Here is a 14,936-nt window from a genome sequence, read left to right as displayed (position 1 = left end):
GGCGAGCTCGCCGGGGCAGGCTTCTGTAGGGACAGGGGCTGGGAACGCCGAAGCCCCACCGGCATCCCCCGGGGCTGCGGTAGGGCGACGGCTGCCCGGCCGAACCCGCCGGCCGCTCCCGCCCTCCTAAACCCCTTCCTCCTCCCGGGCCGCTCGCCGACAGCGCCCCGGGGGCCGGCCGAAGGGTACGTTGGCCTGTGTTCCCGCCGACCGGGCTCGCCCTCACGGCGTGGGGCAGGAGGGACAGCCGCCCCCCGGGGCGGACGGAAAGAGCTACCGGTCACCGACGGGACCCCGGGCCCCGTCCCTCACGGAGACGCCCCAGCGGCACCTCCCGGCAACGGGGACTGCGCATGCGCGGGGAAGCGGCGCAGGCGCCTCGGGGGGCGGTGGCGTGGTGGGGAGGCTGCGCATGCGCGCGGGGGAGTGCGCGGAGCGGCGGCGGGATGAGCTCGGTGCCGGGGCTGCAGGCCGACTGTGAGGAGCTGCTCGGCGCCTTCCAGGAGGCCGATACCGTCCGCTTCGAGCGCTTCGCCGAGCTGTGGCGGGAGCGCCGCTTCCATACCATCTTCTAGTGAGTGAGGAGTCCCGGCCGGCCCAGCCGCCTCCGGGCCGTCTCCTCAGCGGCCTACCCGCTGCGAGTCGCCCTTAGCGGCACCGGCTTGAAAGGCAGCGGGGCCGGCCGCCCTTTCGCCTGTCTCTGCGCGGTGCTCGGCTCGCCTCAGGGAGTCTGTCTTCCCCCTCCCAAAGCCCACAGATCCCCGCTGCTGAGCTTGCCCCTTGGTAGCGCGGAGGACCTTAAAGGGGGGGTGTTGGTGAGCCGTGTTTCCCTGCTGGCATAGTTTTTGGGAAGGGTTTGCCTGGCTGGTGCATAGGTAAAAGGCAATGAAGTCTCGGTCCCTGTGTAATACTGAAAAACAGTTACTAGTTCGATTTATTTTGTACGCTACTAGCGCATGTGATTTGAACACTGATGCTTCAGGGATTTTGATGCAACGCTCGTGATACAAGGTTAGAAATGTGATTGGAGGGTATTTCATTTTTCACTTTACATCTAATTTAGTAGAAGGAATTATGTGTAGTGTTGTGTGAGAGCATAAGGTCTGGCCATCTTTGAAGACTTCCCAGAACTTGAGCCCTATGGTAATATGTTTTAAAATACCTAAAACTTGTCTCTGCGTTATGGATTCTCTAAAGCCTGCACATTCATAGTTACTTGCTTCAACATGCTTCCTTTTTGTTTACTTTAGTGGTAGAATAAGAGCTCTGGAGAGGAATAAGCTCACAAAGAAGACTTTAGAACTGGCACAGCAGTACTTCTTGCCCCCGTACGCTTTCCAGATTCGAGTTGGTGCTCTCTACCTTTTGTATGGGCTCTATAGTACACAGCTTTGCCAGCCAAAACAAAAGGTAATTGCTCTTGAGGTTTTATTCTCAGGAGATGCTAGATGTAAGATGTGTGGTATAACTCTGTCTACTTTGTCATCATAAAGGGGTTGGGCATTTTCTCTCACTTTCTTAAAATATTTAGAACCAGATGGTCCCTTTGGAAAAGGTAGCCTTTCAAACACCTTTGGGTTTAAGAACTGACGTGGTGGTGACTAAAGTATTGTGCATGCCTCCTAAATTGTAGCTGTGATCTCAGAAGTCTTGTTTGCCAGAGAGGAAGCTTCTCTCTGTTCAACAATGAACAAGACGAGCTTTCAAAATGGTATTAGAGAACGTGCTCATCAGCTCCATGGAGGACTCCATTACATCCCCAGTTATTCCTTAGAATTTCAAAAGAATGAAGACTGGCTGAATTATTTCCAGTTCCTGTTAACCAGAAGTGGAAGTGGAATTTGTAAATGGGTTGAAAGGGTGAACGCCTGAATGATATGTCTCCTTGCTGCTTTTAGGACAGGAGACCAGTATATAAAGAAGTTGGAAACTCAGTGCAAGGAGAAGTGGTTTAATTGAAAACTGTGTGTTGTATGTTGTGTGCATATGCACAGTTGAGTCCAAATTCTTTAAATAAGAAACTGAAGTCTAAGTACTGTACAATGATGCAATTACATCTCCTATCTTAACTTCAAAGATGTCAGTACCTTTTATGGAGATGAATTGAGGGAATTTTAAAACCACTGTTATATAGCAATTGTTAGAGAGTCTGGGAATTATCAAAGAAGCTAACTTAGGTAGAGAGAAAATGAACTGGGCAGACTACATGGGAGAGGAAGGAAAGCAAGAAGATAAGGATACTTCTATGAGTATTTCACTGGCAGCAAATCATGGTGTGAGTATTATTTCCTAATCGTCTAGTGAGTGAGTCTCCTGGATGTCTATTGTTTCAGGCATCTTGGAATGTGAAGAGTTAACTTTTTCAAATGTCAGAGGGCTTGCGTTCCATGTCACTGTCAAAAAAAGCAACTGCAGTGAGAATATTTAACACAAGTGTAATAAACTTATCTGCATAATATTTTAATAGTAGTAACAAATGGTATAGTAGAATCCTTTCTGTACTTCTGTGATCATGTGACATGTTAGACTCTAGGCATCCAAGTGCTGCACATAGTATAACGTGATCACAGCAGTCAGCTGAATTAATTTTTATGTGTTGAAATATGCAGATTGGTATGACAATGTACAACTGTTATGTTGCAGATCAGAATCGCGCTGAAGGATTGGCCTGAAATCCAGAGATTTCAACAGGATCTGATAGACTCCCAGCATTATGATGCAGCGTACATCTTCAGGACACTGCGACTTGCCAGAGCATTCCATTTTACAGCAATGCCAAAGCTAGTGAGTTATTGCATTAATGACTTACCATTTTTAATAAAATATCTTCAGCTTTCAATGGCTGATAGTTCAACAGCACTCAAGTATTTAGTTTAGCTTTGAGGCTGTGTTGAAATGTAATGTTTTGCTTTATGTAGCTAGGTCTGTGACGTAAAGCTTAGAGGATGTTTGAATGTAGCATGCTTCTCACCTGAAAATATTTTTTCAGTATCTAATGTTCTTACTAGGTTTGAGATGTCCTATAATTTGTGGAAATGTCAAACTCTTGAATCTGGGTGCTGGATTAAATTCTTGACTAGGGAATAATTTTTGAAAAGTGCTGACTCTGGGCACTTGACAGTAAAGCTGCATGCTATTGTTGATGAGATGGTTTTATGCCTTTCAGCATGTCTTGATGGTTGAATATGCAGTAAGAATTTTCAAGAGGAGGTGCCGTTTTAAGTTTGCTTTTAGGTTACAAAGCATTGTCTCTTGCTTTAGCTGAACTACCGAACTAAGAAGAAGATTCAGGAAAATGAATTCAAAGAAGAATTTAAGGACCCAAGTAACAGAGTAAACAACCTCATCACTAATGATGTATTGGAGGTACAGTAACTTTTAAACTACAGATTAATCACTGTTGGTTTTGTTTTGTTTTGTTTTTCTTCTTCAGTTGTCCAAGGGCTAGAACTTATCGAATTAGCACAGTCTTGTCCTTTGTAAGTCTTCTTCTGGAACGCAGACTAGGGTAATAGTCTGTGCCAGCGATTTTACTGAACTCTCAGAAACACGGCATTTATTTTCGAAGAATTGTGGTACCTTTTTCAATACTGAAATATGCTCTAATGTTTTGTGGTTTTGCCTTGGTAAGATATAAAAGGGAAAGGGTATAAATGGTTAATTGTCACTTAGGGAGAGAAAAATGGAAAATAGTGGGTGAGGGAAAGCATGTGTGTTCTGATATGTCTGCAGGTTGCAGCTGGAGGCTTGATACTTGTGATAATATGGATTTACTTATCTGCAAGTTTATAGCCTTCTCTAACCTTTATTTCTGCTTTTAAAACTTGGTTTTGTTTAATATGTAATACATTTTATAAAAAAATGGAGTAATTCAAGCTGCCTATAGGTTCTTATATTGCTCATTATGACTCAGTAATAGATCCTTGTTTACAGTTTTTTTCCAGTTGCTGCTAGCAAATATGTATCATCACTAAGGTTGACTACAGTGGTACAAAAATCAGTAATCTGTGAAATGGCAGGGTGAGGAGACCTGCTTCCTCAAAAGGAGGAAGTAAAATGCCTTCTCCAAAGAGAAGAAAATAGACCATATCAGAATGAGACCTCTATGAACACGGATCCTGAGTATCACTTGAGACTTCCTTCTTAGTTTAATAATGCAAGATACTCTTTCTTCTTTTGCTTATTTGGTGAACTGATGGGACAGTGCTAGGTAGCAGTATTGCTAGGCTCCCTAAAACTGAACTGATCTGAACAGAATCTGTTTCTAACACTCCTGCTAGTTCCACAGTCTCCTTAGAATGGTTTGTATAACACTGGTGTTGTTCATTGAGGACTAATATTGCTTTACTGCTGGAATCTTTTTTTTTTTTTTTTCCTGAAAAGAGTATCTTTTTTATTTTAGGAACTGATGAATATTCACGACCACTATCAGAAAATGAAGTGTGTCATTTCAGCTGACAAATCCCAGCCAGACAAGGCACTGAGCTTGATAAAAGATGACTTTGTAGTTACTCTTAAAGACATAACTTTGGAACATCAGGAATGGCAGCAAAACAGAATGGTAGGTCATATCAACCATTGTGCTGTGGCAACTTAACAGATTGTATGAACATGTAAGAACTGTCTTTCTTGGTGTAATTACCTGTGAACATAGTTTGTAAAGCTCAGATTTAAGTAGAAGGAACTGTAACACTGAAGACATGGAATGAGTAAAACCCTAGGCAGAGTTACAGTATGGGGGGAAGGACATGGACTTGTATGTGGTACTGCTTCTGTGATACTGTAAATGATTGCTGAGAGGTAAGCCCTCGAAGATGTGACTTATGGGCAATATTAGAATGATCTTATGAAATACCTCTTATTTGTGGATCAAGGAAAGGCCATAATGTAAGATCGATGAAGAAAATGGACATGTGTGTAAATACTCATTTTGTTTTTCACAATTCGTGGATTTTAGCTGCCTTGTATATGACAGACATTTAAAAAACCTTTTTTTTTTTCCCAGAAATTATTCCTAAATGCCAAAGAAAGTGATGAAATACCAAGCAAAAAGGAAGAAGGGACTTTGCTAGAATCAGAGGTAAGAAGAAAGAACTAGTTTGCTACATGGCGCAGGCCAAATCTATTTGTGTTTTGACTTCAGATCACAGGCTAAGCAGTATGTCAAGACTTGATAGCGTCAAAGTAAGTTCCAGGAACAGCTAGGGGGGCTGGTTGGTTTTTGTTTGTTTGTTTTTAAATCACATTGTTTTCTGTTAAGCTGTGAGCATTCACTGCTGTGGTAGCTCTTGGATGCTCGTAATAAAAAGTCTCTTTCAGGTAAGGAGGGGAAAGAGCTATATTTTCTTGGCCAGACTCCTTTATGGTTCCTCTTGGAATTTCAACTAAATGCAATATCCATTTTTTTTATGCTACCAAATTATCTCGAATTGTACTTATCTGTTTATTTCAGCTTTGAATTTGAGTAAGATGTGGAGTTTCAAATTTGATTTTCTCCTCCTGGCTTTGTAACAGTGAGGCAATGAAAATTATGGTCTGCCTTCTTAATGAAATTTGAAATTATTATTTTTTTTTTAAGTAACAGTTCAACAGCATTCTAATTATAGAGAACTTATTCTAATTATAGAATTACAGGTGTGGTGAGAGATTGCTCAAGTGATTGTCTGATGTGATATTTCATTTCAATACAGCTATAATAGAGTATGAAAACTTTCTCTGACTGATCCCGTTGTTTCTTTGCAGGGTTCTGAAAGAGCAAATGCACTGGCTAGAATCAAGTACAGGTCTTACTCTGCAGTTGTTGAGGTAGGTATAAAATTTGATCATAGGGATGTATTTATTTTTAAAGAACAATTTTAAGTACCAGTTTAATGTAAATGCTGGGTCAGAAAGGAATGAGTTAAAATTGCACTCTATTTCAACCTTTGAATGTTCTAGTTTTCCTAACACATTGGGGAAACCTGAAGCTCTTACTATTCTTGTTAGATTTGTGGAAGCAGTACAGATATGGTCTATGCTTGGGAGATTTTAATATACAAGGTATCTTTCAATGTCTATGTTCTGTTTAAGTAGGTGGAATTTTAAATAGATGGAATAAAAATACTTCTGAGTTTAATTGCTCAAATTCCTTGAAGCTTAGATATTTGAATCTCTGAAGATGCTTGCAAAAATAGCACTTGGGTGTTTAAAGTCTGTTGGAAGTTCTTGGAAACCTTGTTTCAATAACTGCTACTTTAAAAATATTGACGATTTGTCTCTTTTTGTAGCAGGCCTATGAGAAACATCACAACTTTCCCTGTTTATTAAAATCTCATGTTGAAAAATGCATTATTGAATGAAACAGAGCTCTGGAATGTATAACAGTCCAGACTTGTGAATATGCAGTGATAATGTTTTCTAGGCACCTATGCAAAATATGACAGTAAAGAGGCTTTATGGTTCAACAGTTTTCGGAAGTGTTCCTTTTGCTTGACCATAGTGGTGTGCAACATGGTGTAGGTTCATACCAACAGAAAATGGTTTGAAAATAAATTAATATTCAATTACCTGAATATTAAGTGATACACCCACTAATCATAGAAGGGTGTTGTCCTGTTAAAACTGAAGATCAGTAGTAACTAGTGGGAATCTTCCCTCCCTCCCTTCCCCTTCCATCCCTTCTGCACCCTGACATGTAAGTTGGTCCTTGCTGATTTGTAAGGTACTGGGTGACATACAGGAATATCTGGCTGTAGAAGTTTAGCTTTTTTGTATCATTCATGTGTATGCTTGGGTTCTAGGCTTCCAAATCCAGAAGACATCGTCAAGTAAAATTAGAATCTTCTGAATCGGGATCAAATTATGGGAAATCTCCAAGCCGAAGTAAAAAAAACAGTAGGAGACCACAGCCAGCAAGAAGAGATTCTTTGGAAATCAAAGGTATTTCTGCATTGCATTTGTGAACCTGGAGAGACTGCAGAAGTTTATACATGGCTTAGCTAGCTGAGGCAGCTGGTTTTGTTGTTACCATTGATCAGTGGAGATAGAAGATTAAAGAAATATTTTGTGATGCCAGCATCATATTGAACCTTTTTGTCTGTTTTCCACACTCTGGTCAGGTAGAAAGACAATATGAGTGCATGCAGTTTATTGTTAATCTGAAGTCTCCTGTATAGTCCTACTAATTTTTATCTGGAAAGGCATGACCTTGGAGAAGCATGTCCTGTGTGGCAGTGTCTTAACTTTTTCCTATTGCCATGTAACAAACATATTGGAGATTAAGATATGTGTCTAACTGTTTCTTCTTCTGACAGATAGCTTCTGCTTTTGAAGCTTTCTGATGAAAATCAGCCTATCTGATAATTTTGATAGTTCGTACTATCTTCATGACATCCAAAGTAAACCTTCCCTGTTTCTATTCTGTTCTTGAGCTCTTGAAGGAATATCCTCTAATATTTCTGAAGAGAAAATGATATTGATGTCTTAATGACAATGATTGTAAGACTAGTACCTGTGCTATCATCTCAGTCATTCTCCTTGCAGTACTCTTTATTTTGTTCGTTACTGAAATTTTTAATACTTCCATGTGAATACAAATCTTTTGTCAACAACTGATGTAGTTTCAAAACTCTTTTCAAATTGTTTCCTTAATATCAGCATTGCAATTATAAGTTCTACATGTTTTTAGTTTATAGACTTAACTTTTCCCTTCTTGACAGGAGGGGGTTTTTTATATACCTGTGACTTGGTTTTTGTGGTTCTGTTCTGTAATTCTATTTTATTTCTCCTGAGCATTATAATTTTAGCTAGGAATAAAAACAATTTTAAGGAGCAAATGTTTTTAAAACGTTTCAAAGTTCCAAGCTCTGTTTTCTGACTTGCGTAGCTTCTGCTAGAAAAAAAGTTACAGAGAAAAATCATCCCTCTTCAGAGGTAAGCATTAGGCAATGTTGCCTGTGCTTCATTTTAAAACAGTAGATGAAGTGTTGAAGAGGAATAAGGGCGTTTTGAATTATCTCTGTACTGACTGGAGTTGGTGATTAATATGCTTTAAACTTGTAGTGTTAACTACTTGTTATTGAAGGTTTTAGTGAGCCGTATGAAAGTACCGTGAAATGTAGGTGTTTCTCTACAGCCTTTGTCTAGAAAGTTAAGACAGCAGCAAGTGAACAACCTGTTAGCTGCTGGACCTGAGATGTAGAAGCAAAAAAAAAAAAAAAAAAAAAGCGGACAGTTTTTCCTAAAAATCTATCTGCAGGTGAAATGCAAGTGGCAAAGGAAACTGTTACTCGGCATATTGGGATGCCTATAATCACAGAAGAGAATTCAGATGAAGAAGGTACAACGATTGAAATTCTAACAAACTGGTGACTTGTTTTTTAATAGCTGTCTACTATGCTGTATTTTTCTGAAACTAAAGCTGATATTTTGGACCATGTGTTGCTGCCTTGCAAAAGCTAGATTAGTTTTTAGCCTGTAAATTGTTGCATTGAAGCTTTGATTTGAGACTTTGTTATGAGCACACACGTGGTGGCAAATCCTGAGGGTCATGTTTTTCTACATAGATTTATTTCATTATCGTGTGTTCAGAATTAAAACTGGTCCAGTTAAAAGGGGACTTACTCTTCTGTAATACAAATCTGGCTTGAAGAGTTCCAATGGGTAGGGAAAAGTGATTTTTTTGGTCATTCTTCTACTTACAGAAGATACCTGTTCTAGTAACTATGGGAACTTATGTAACGTGCACTCGAGGTCAGAATAGCCCTTGCTGCCTTCACCTTTGTGGAAGTGAAGGGACATAGAAGTTTCTCCTCTAGCCTTAGTTTCAGTTGGGCAATGCTTCAAGGATTAAGTTCCAGTATACGTGTACAGTAATAGCATTCTCTGCTGTATTGGAAGTTGTCCGACATAGATGGGGTAGATATTCTGGGAACCGCAGCAGAAGAGTGAATGACTTTGCTGTCACTCACATTACTGGAAATAATGTAATTTTTATTTGGAAGCAATGAATGGTAAAGTAGGTTTTTCAAAGCTGAGTGTGGAGTTGCTCTACAGATGGATCAAATGCATGTAGTACAAATTGAGATGTTAGATGATCTTGAACTGCTCTGCAACTCAGAAGCTTCAGGGTCTGCTCTTAGTATTGCTTGAGGAGAATGTAAGCACCACAGAACAGACACTGCACAAAGAAAATTGCATCCTCTTTATCTTGAGGTACCTCATTTAGCTGTGCTCTGGGAAGAGCCTGGAGTACTGCTCTGCTGCCATGTCTCAAACACAGGTAGTGTTCCTGGGAGAGGAGCTGGCCAGCTAAAGGCATGATTTCCACTGGCAGTTCTAGCTAGTCTAAAACCAATGGGTCTTGCTTACGTAGTGGAAGGCAGACTTGATAGACCAGAGATACTGGTTCTTAACCTGACAGAGTAGGATTTAATTAGGTTGCTTAAAGGGGAAACAAAAAGTTAAGTACAACATCTGTAAAGCTTTAATGACATAGATGAGTGTGAGGAGTACATCTTTTGGAGTTAATTTACTATCCAAAGTTGTATGGAAGGATATTTAATGCAAGGGAGCATGATAACTATTAAAATACATTTGCAGTGAGGTAGCACATTTATATTTTCTCTTTTTAAAAGTAAAAGAGCATCCTGTAGTACTGAAATGAGACTACATTCTCTGATCACCTTGGTTGTAGATAATGTGAATTCATTCAATTTTAAATCGTCAGATTGAAGGCACAGTGGTGTATTTAATATTGTACGTACTTACTTTCCTTCAAGCTGTTGTGGACAAAAAGTTTCTTTCTAAATCAGGAACATTCTCCATTTCCCAGAATGCCAGCATTCTGAAATGTTAAAAATACCCATAAGCAATCTCTTCAGGTATTTTATGCTTAATTTTGTGAGTATTCCATTCGTCAAACTCACAACGAAATCTTAAAAGTGTTCATGAGGAGCAGAAAGCTCTCAAGATTGAATAAGTTTTGAAGTACAGTATTTTGTTCATCAATGGAATTTTAATTGATATTTTGAATGACAGTGTGCTGTAGAATCTAGAAAGTTGGTGGGGTTTTTTTTTTCATATTTAAAACCATGGGGAGGGGGATTGGGAGGAGATCTCAAGAGCTCATCTAATTAATTTCCTTTGCTGGGCAGAATTAATTCTACCTTAATCGTTCCCATGAGGGAAGATAGATTGAAAAGCTTGTCAGAAAAATCTCTTTATTTGCTTTCAGAAGTATCTCTCCCCAAGAGGAAAAGAAGATGTTAGAGGATCCAGTTGGAGAAGCACTAATGTTAATTTTAATGACAAAACATAAATGTCAGAGGTAACACAAAGTTCTTGTCTTGGATGCCTTTGAATGTACAGCAAGAAGTGTCTGGGACCAGAACCACAGGTGATACTGGAATACTGGTAGTGACTGGTATACCTTAACTGTCTCATGATGGTGCAGTATCTGGTGCCTTTATTCGCCTGGTGAATGCTTTTTGTGGGAGACAAAGTTGCTGTTCCCTGTTTGAGATGGAAAGAGAAGATGGTTGTTTGTTGTATTTAGCTTGTACAATGTGAGTTATCACTTGGAACTCATGTTGATGTGCAATGATGGTTTTAGCTGAGACTGTTAAAAGAACAGCTCACAAAATATTTGCCCATATGAGAGACATGTTTGTAATCTTTTATCTCTGAACATAAAATTAAGGTTACTGACTGTTGAAAATTAGTACAATAAATTATTTTCCACACTGTACTTGCTCCATTGTATAGTGCGTAACTTCAGCAATGTTTATCATGGTTTGATCCCACAGGTGTGGGAAATGAACTTGGTGATGAGTCTTTTATTGTACTCTGTCTCCAGCAGATCTGGAATCATTGTGTATTCAAATGAGGAAATGTAAAGTGCGTTTATTAATTCTGCAGATGACCTTAAGCTCTACAAGGGCAGGACTGGAATTCAAAATGGTCTTTATAAATTGGAGACGAGTGGAAGAAGTGGGGGTGGAAATAGACATGAAGCTCAGTACTGAAAACAGGTACAGGATGGGGAAATGATTGCTAGGCAACAGTACTGCAGAAAAAGCAAACAGACTGAGAATCATAAGCTGGAGTATTTTCTGTAAACAATAACAAGCGCTAGAATTCAAGTCATTCAGCCCTGAAAGGCTGTAGCCTTAAATACCCCTGTCTGACCACAACAATTCAAGACAAATGTGGATAGTTATTCTCCTTGGTATTTTCTCCAGTTGATGATAGCCGTACTATCAAGAATGGCTGAAGGAGTTGAGGTGTCCTCTACTACAAGAAGAAATATAAAATAGAAATTTGAAAGGTTTTGAATATAAAAAGGACCTAAACTGAGTGAATTAGTTTGGTAGTATGACTCTCAAAGGCCAAAGGAATGGAAGTGCCCTTACCTAGAAGAAGAGACACCTGAGTGGAAATATAAATCATTTGACTATAAAAGGGGCCTGTATCAAATGCATTGGTTGGTAAGGAGGAATGGGCCTAAATGACAACAGGTTGGACACTCTAAAAACTACTAATTAAGCACCAGTGTTGCACTCAACCTTTTTAATGGGAAAAGAGGAGAAACACTTTATAACAAAGCCAAAACCTTGCTGTATAGTAAACTGAACAATCAGATATTCAGTTGAATAACCAAAATCTTTACAGTCTAATCTGAAACTCATTATTAGTCCAGATCTAATTATTGCAGAAAAAGAATACTTCTATACAGCAAAAAGTCTCTGTAGTGGTAATAATACAGTTAAATTTATTCATACACGCGCTTAGTTTCTACCCCTTTTTCCTGGTTTAACTCTTCCACTGCGCTTTTGGTCCTACGTTTGTTAGGCTTAGTCTGTGGATAGAACATGCCATAGATGTGGTTCATTTTCAAAAGACTAATCTGTAGTTATAAAGGTTTTGGAGGTATCATTTCTGTAAATCTTGAACAGTTTGGTTTTAACTGGGTTTTCGGACAATAATGATGCTTGTGCTTTTCTATTACCAGCACAAACTCATTCTCCCGCTATGTATTTCTGCTCCTAATTTTTGGTGAGCAGATACAAGAGACAAAAAGAGACCTCTTAAGGAAAACTTAACCAGGTGTTTTTCCTCAATATTTTCTGCTCATCTTAATGCAGTTAGGAACCTGTTGGTAATGCTGCATTTATCAGTTTTGTCAGTTCCAGCTGCTGCTTTGGGTGTGGGTATGCAGGCTGACAGAGAAGCTTTCTGGTATCCTCACATTGCAGGGGATGGATAGCAGTATAGGGGAGCAGTTTGGAGATGAGGTGCAGTGGAGTACTTGAATCTCTTCTTGGGAAACCCCTGGATGGCTAAGAAAGATAGAGATGAAGAGGAAGAGTTCTTTCTAGCAGATACTGGGACTACAGCTTCAAATTCATAATTTCTTACGAGTTTCTTCACTTAGGAAGTTGCTTAAGGATGAACAGCACCAATCTTCTTTTGCTGTTTCTAGGCACGGAGGTTAAGCTACGTCTTCCAGCTACATGGTATTGGGTTCTTCCCTTGAAGGGAAACTTGAAAGTGACTTCTCTTTTTCTATTTCCCTCCAACTTACGGGTGTCTTTCTCAAGGAAGCTAAAGATCAAGCACAGCTACAAAAGCTTATTTTTCATTTTCTTGACAGGCTATTTTCAGCTAAATTATTATTCCATATGTATGGCATAAGTTTATTTTAACATACTTAAAGAATATGTTTAATACTGTTCCCTGCAGTGACACTTTTTCATATCATGACCCTCTTGTTTCCCTCTCCTTGTACCTTTGAACCATCCCAAGAGCTGAGTAGGAGAATTTTTCAGAATTTTTGATACTCTGTGCCATGAGTCTTCCCTGCACACGCTTCTGAAAATGATTTGCAAATTAACATAGGAAGCATGCAAAGGCTTGACTAGGCATGAAGATGGGTGCATTCAACTAGCAGTTATTTTAATATTGTAATTATGAAAACAAGTGTTCTTTAATTTGTTTATAAAATTACGTAGATGTAAAATAGAAGTTATGCTTAAGGATAGACTTAGAACTGCTGACTATATACAGTGGTAATATTTAGGACAGTAATCCTGAGAATTTAGAGGCAGCTGTAAGCAAAGTTTCATAATGCTGGTGTAATTTTTTTTTTTTTTAAATAAAAATCCCTTGCTGCAGTCTGATGGGCAATTACGGGCTTTTAAGAACAGGAGAGGGACTTCCTAAAATGCTTCATTGAAGCAAGCAGCTGTCATTAAAAAAACCCCAACCTATCCCCTCCTTCCCCTGCCAACAATAGTAAATCTAGAATTCCAAGAATACTTTTTTCTAGTATCTAACTTCTCTCCTGGTTATAGCCTCAGCTAATACAGCAGTTAAAGGCTACAAGGAAACTTATCTCTGTAATGCCAGCCTAACTTCCAACTGACCTGGTGGATCGGAATGAGGCAACGTGACAGTATGTATCTGGATGTTGTTACAGTTTTTGTAAATAAATTAGAGAAATATGGTTTGGCTGAAACTTCTCCAAGATGGATATACAACTGACTGAAGAACTATATTCATACGATAGTAATCACCATTTCTTTGACAAAACTAAAGGATCCTCTAAGTGGAGGTTTGAGCTAGTGCTATGCAATGTTTATGAGTGTAATGTGGGTGATGAAAAGCAGAATAAACTTAAAACACTTATAGGTGACATCAGTTTAGAAACTGTTTAAGTGGAAGACGTTGTCCAATATAATTTTTATTCTTATAATGGGAGAAATCAGTAAGGTCTAATTAAGTAAAGGTAAGTGCAAAAGGCTGCACTTGGAAGGACAGATTAAATGCAAATACCAGCTCGGGAATGCGTGTGTAAGCAGCTGTTCTCAATCTGGAGGTTTTTGCAGCCCTCAAACTGAAGGTGGATCAGCAGTATGGGGGTGAGGTGAAAAATTCCAAATGCCATGGATGGCAGTGGTGATCTGTGTTGTGTATAGTTTGGGGAGGATGCAGACATCACCTCTAGAATAATTAGAGAATCCTAAAAAGGGCAACAAAAAGAAAACAGACTGCGGGAGAGTTTAGTCTGGGAAAGAAAGGGTTTGAGAGTGAATGTAACAGTCTTCCTGGTAACGGTCTTTACAGCTTTGTAATATGTGTTTACGTAAATGGTGACTTAATTGTTCTCCATGTTCACTGAGGTAGAGCTATACAATCTGCAGCAACATGAATTTACTTAGTAAGAGATTTTTGCAGTTAAATAAACAGTTTGGCCTTATAACAAACAGCAGAATCACTTTTACTGTAGGAGTTCAAAACAATGGTGGGAAAACAGTCATGGTTGTCTGAGGTAGACCTAATCCTGATTTGGACAGAGGAGATGGACTAGAGGATACCTTGAGGTTCCTTCTAGCCCTATACTTAAATGTTTTACATAACAGGACCCTATGCAGAGAGTTTATATTCTCTCATCACACTGTGCATAGCAAGTTCTTCAAATGCCACAGATATTTTACCCCTTCTTTTCTGAAATGTGTCATTTTCAGGTTCATTCTGCTCTGGAGTTGCCCATTCACATTTTACAAAGCTTGCTGTGCGGATCAGGCTTCCTTACCCCATTTTCATCTTTGTCTTCACATCTGGGCAGCTGATTAAGCCTGGTAACGGAATACTTCCCTCCTCCATCTGTATGCAACGCAACCCTTGGAAATGAGACTGTGAGAACTTCATGAGCTACAAGGGGTTGAGAAATGTGCTAAAACTCCTTGCTCTTAGCACTGCAGGGCTTGGGTCAGGCTTCTCTGTGCTGCACCGTAGCTTGGCTGCAATAGAAACATGCAAAGCAAAATTATCTTGCAACAGCTTGAGCTTTCTGTAACAGACACGAAACTGCTTCCTCTTTGGTCACAGAAATGTAAGCCTGGATGTGGAAAACAGTGGAGGACATGAGGGCCAGCCATCGGCTGGGTGAGGTTTTT

At 39.6% G+C, this 14,936-nt stretch overlaps 1 protein-coding gene across 2 annotated transcripts; it reads left to right on the top strand.

Moving 5' to 3' along the window:
• The first annotated feature begins 432 nt into the window (after positions 1-432).
• On the top strand, positions 433-11,312 carry SNAPC1 (small nuclear RNA activating complex, polypeptide 1, 43kDa). Of its 2 annotated transcripts, none has more exons than XM_010584157.1 (10): positions 433-574; positions 1,251-1,410; positions 2,644-2,784; positions 3,262-3,366; positions 4,403-4,561; positions 5,006-5,080; positions 5,743-5,805; positions 6,780-6,918; positions 8,237-8,317; positions 10,217-11,312. In XM_010584157.1, the coding sequence occupies exons 1-10, from the start codon at positions 447-449 to the stop codon at positions 10,246-10,248; spliced, it is 1,083 nt and encodes a 360-aa protein (XP_010582459.1). In that variant the 5' UTR covers positions 433-446; the 3' UTR covers positions 10,249-11,312. The 2 variants fall into 2 exon arrangements, with proteins under 2 accessions (XP_010582459.1, XP_010582458.1); XM_010584156.1 differs by having other exon boundaries at positions 10,214-11,312.
• Positions 11,313-14,936: the final 3,624 nt, after the last annotated feature.

Source organism: Haliaeetus leucocephalus, unplaced genomic scaffold (genome assembly GCF_000737465.1).
Source record: "Haliaeetus leucocephalus isolate CR32 unplaced genomic scaffold, Haliaeetus_leucocephalus-4.0 Scaffold944, whole genome shotgun sequence".
NCBI classification, from domain to species: domain Eukaryota; kingdom Metazoa; phylum Chordata; class Aves; order Accipitriformes; family Accipitridae; genus Haliaeetus; species Haliaeetus leucocephalus.
Note: the sequence above shows the minus strand (reverse complement) of the source record. Positions and strands in the feature narration are given on the sequence as shown.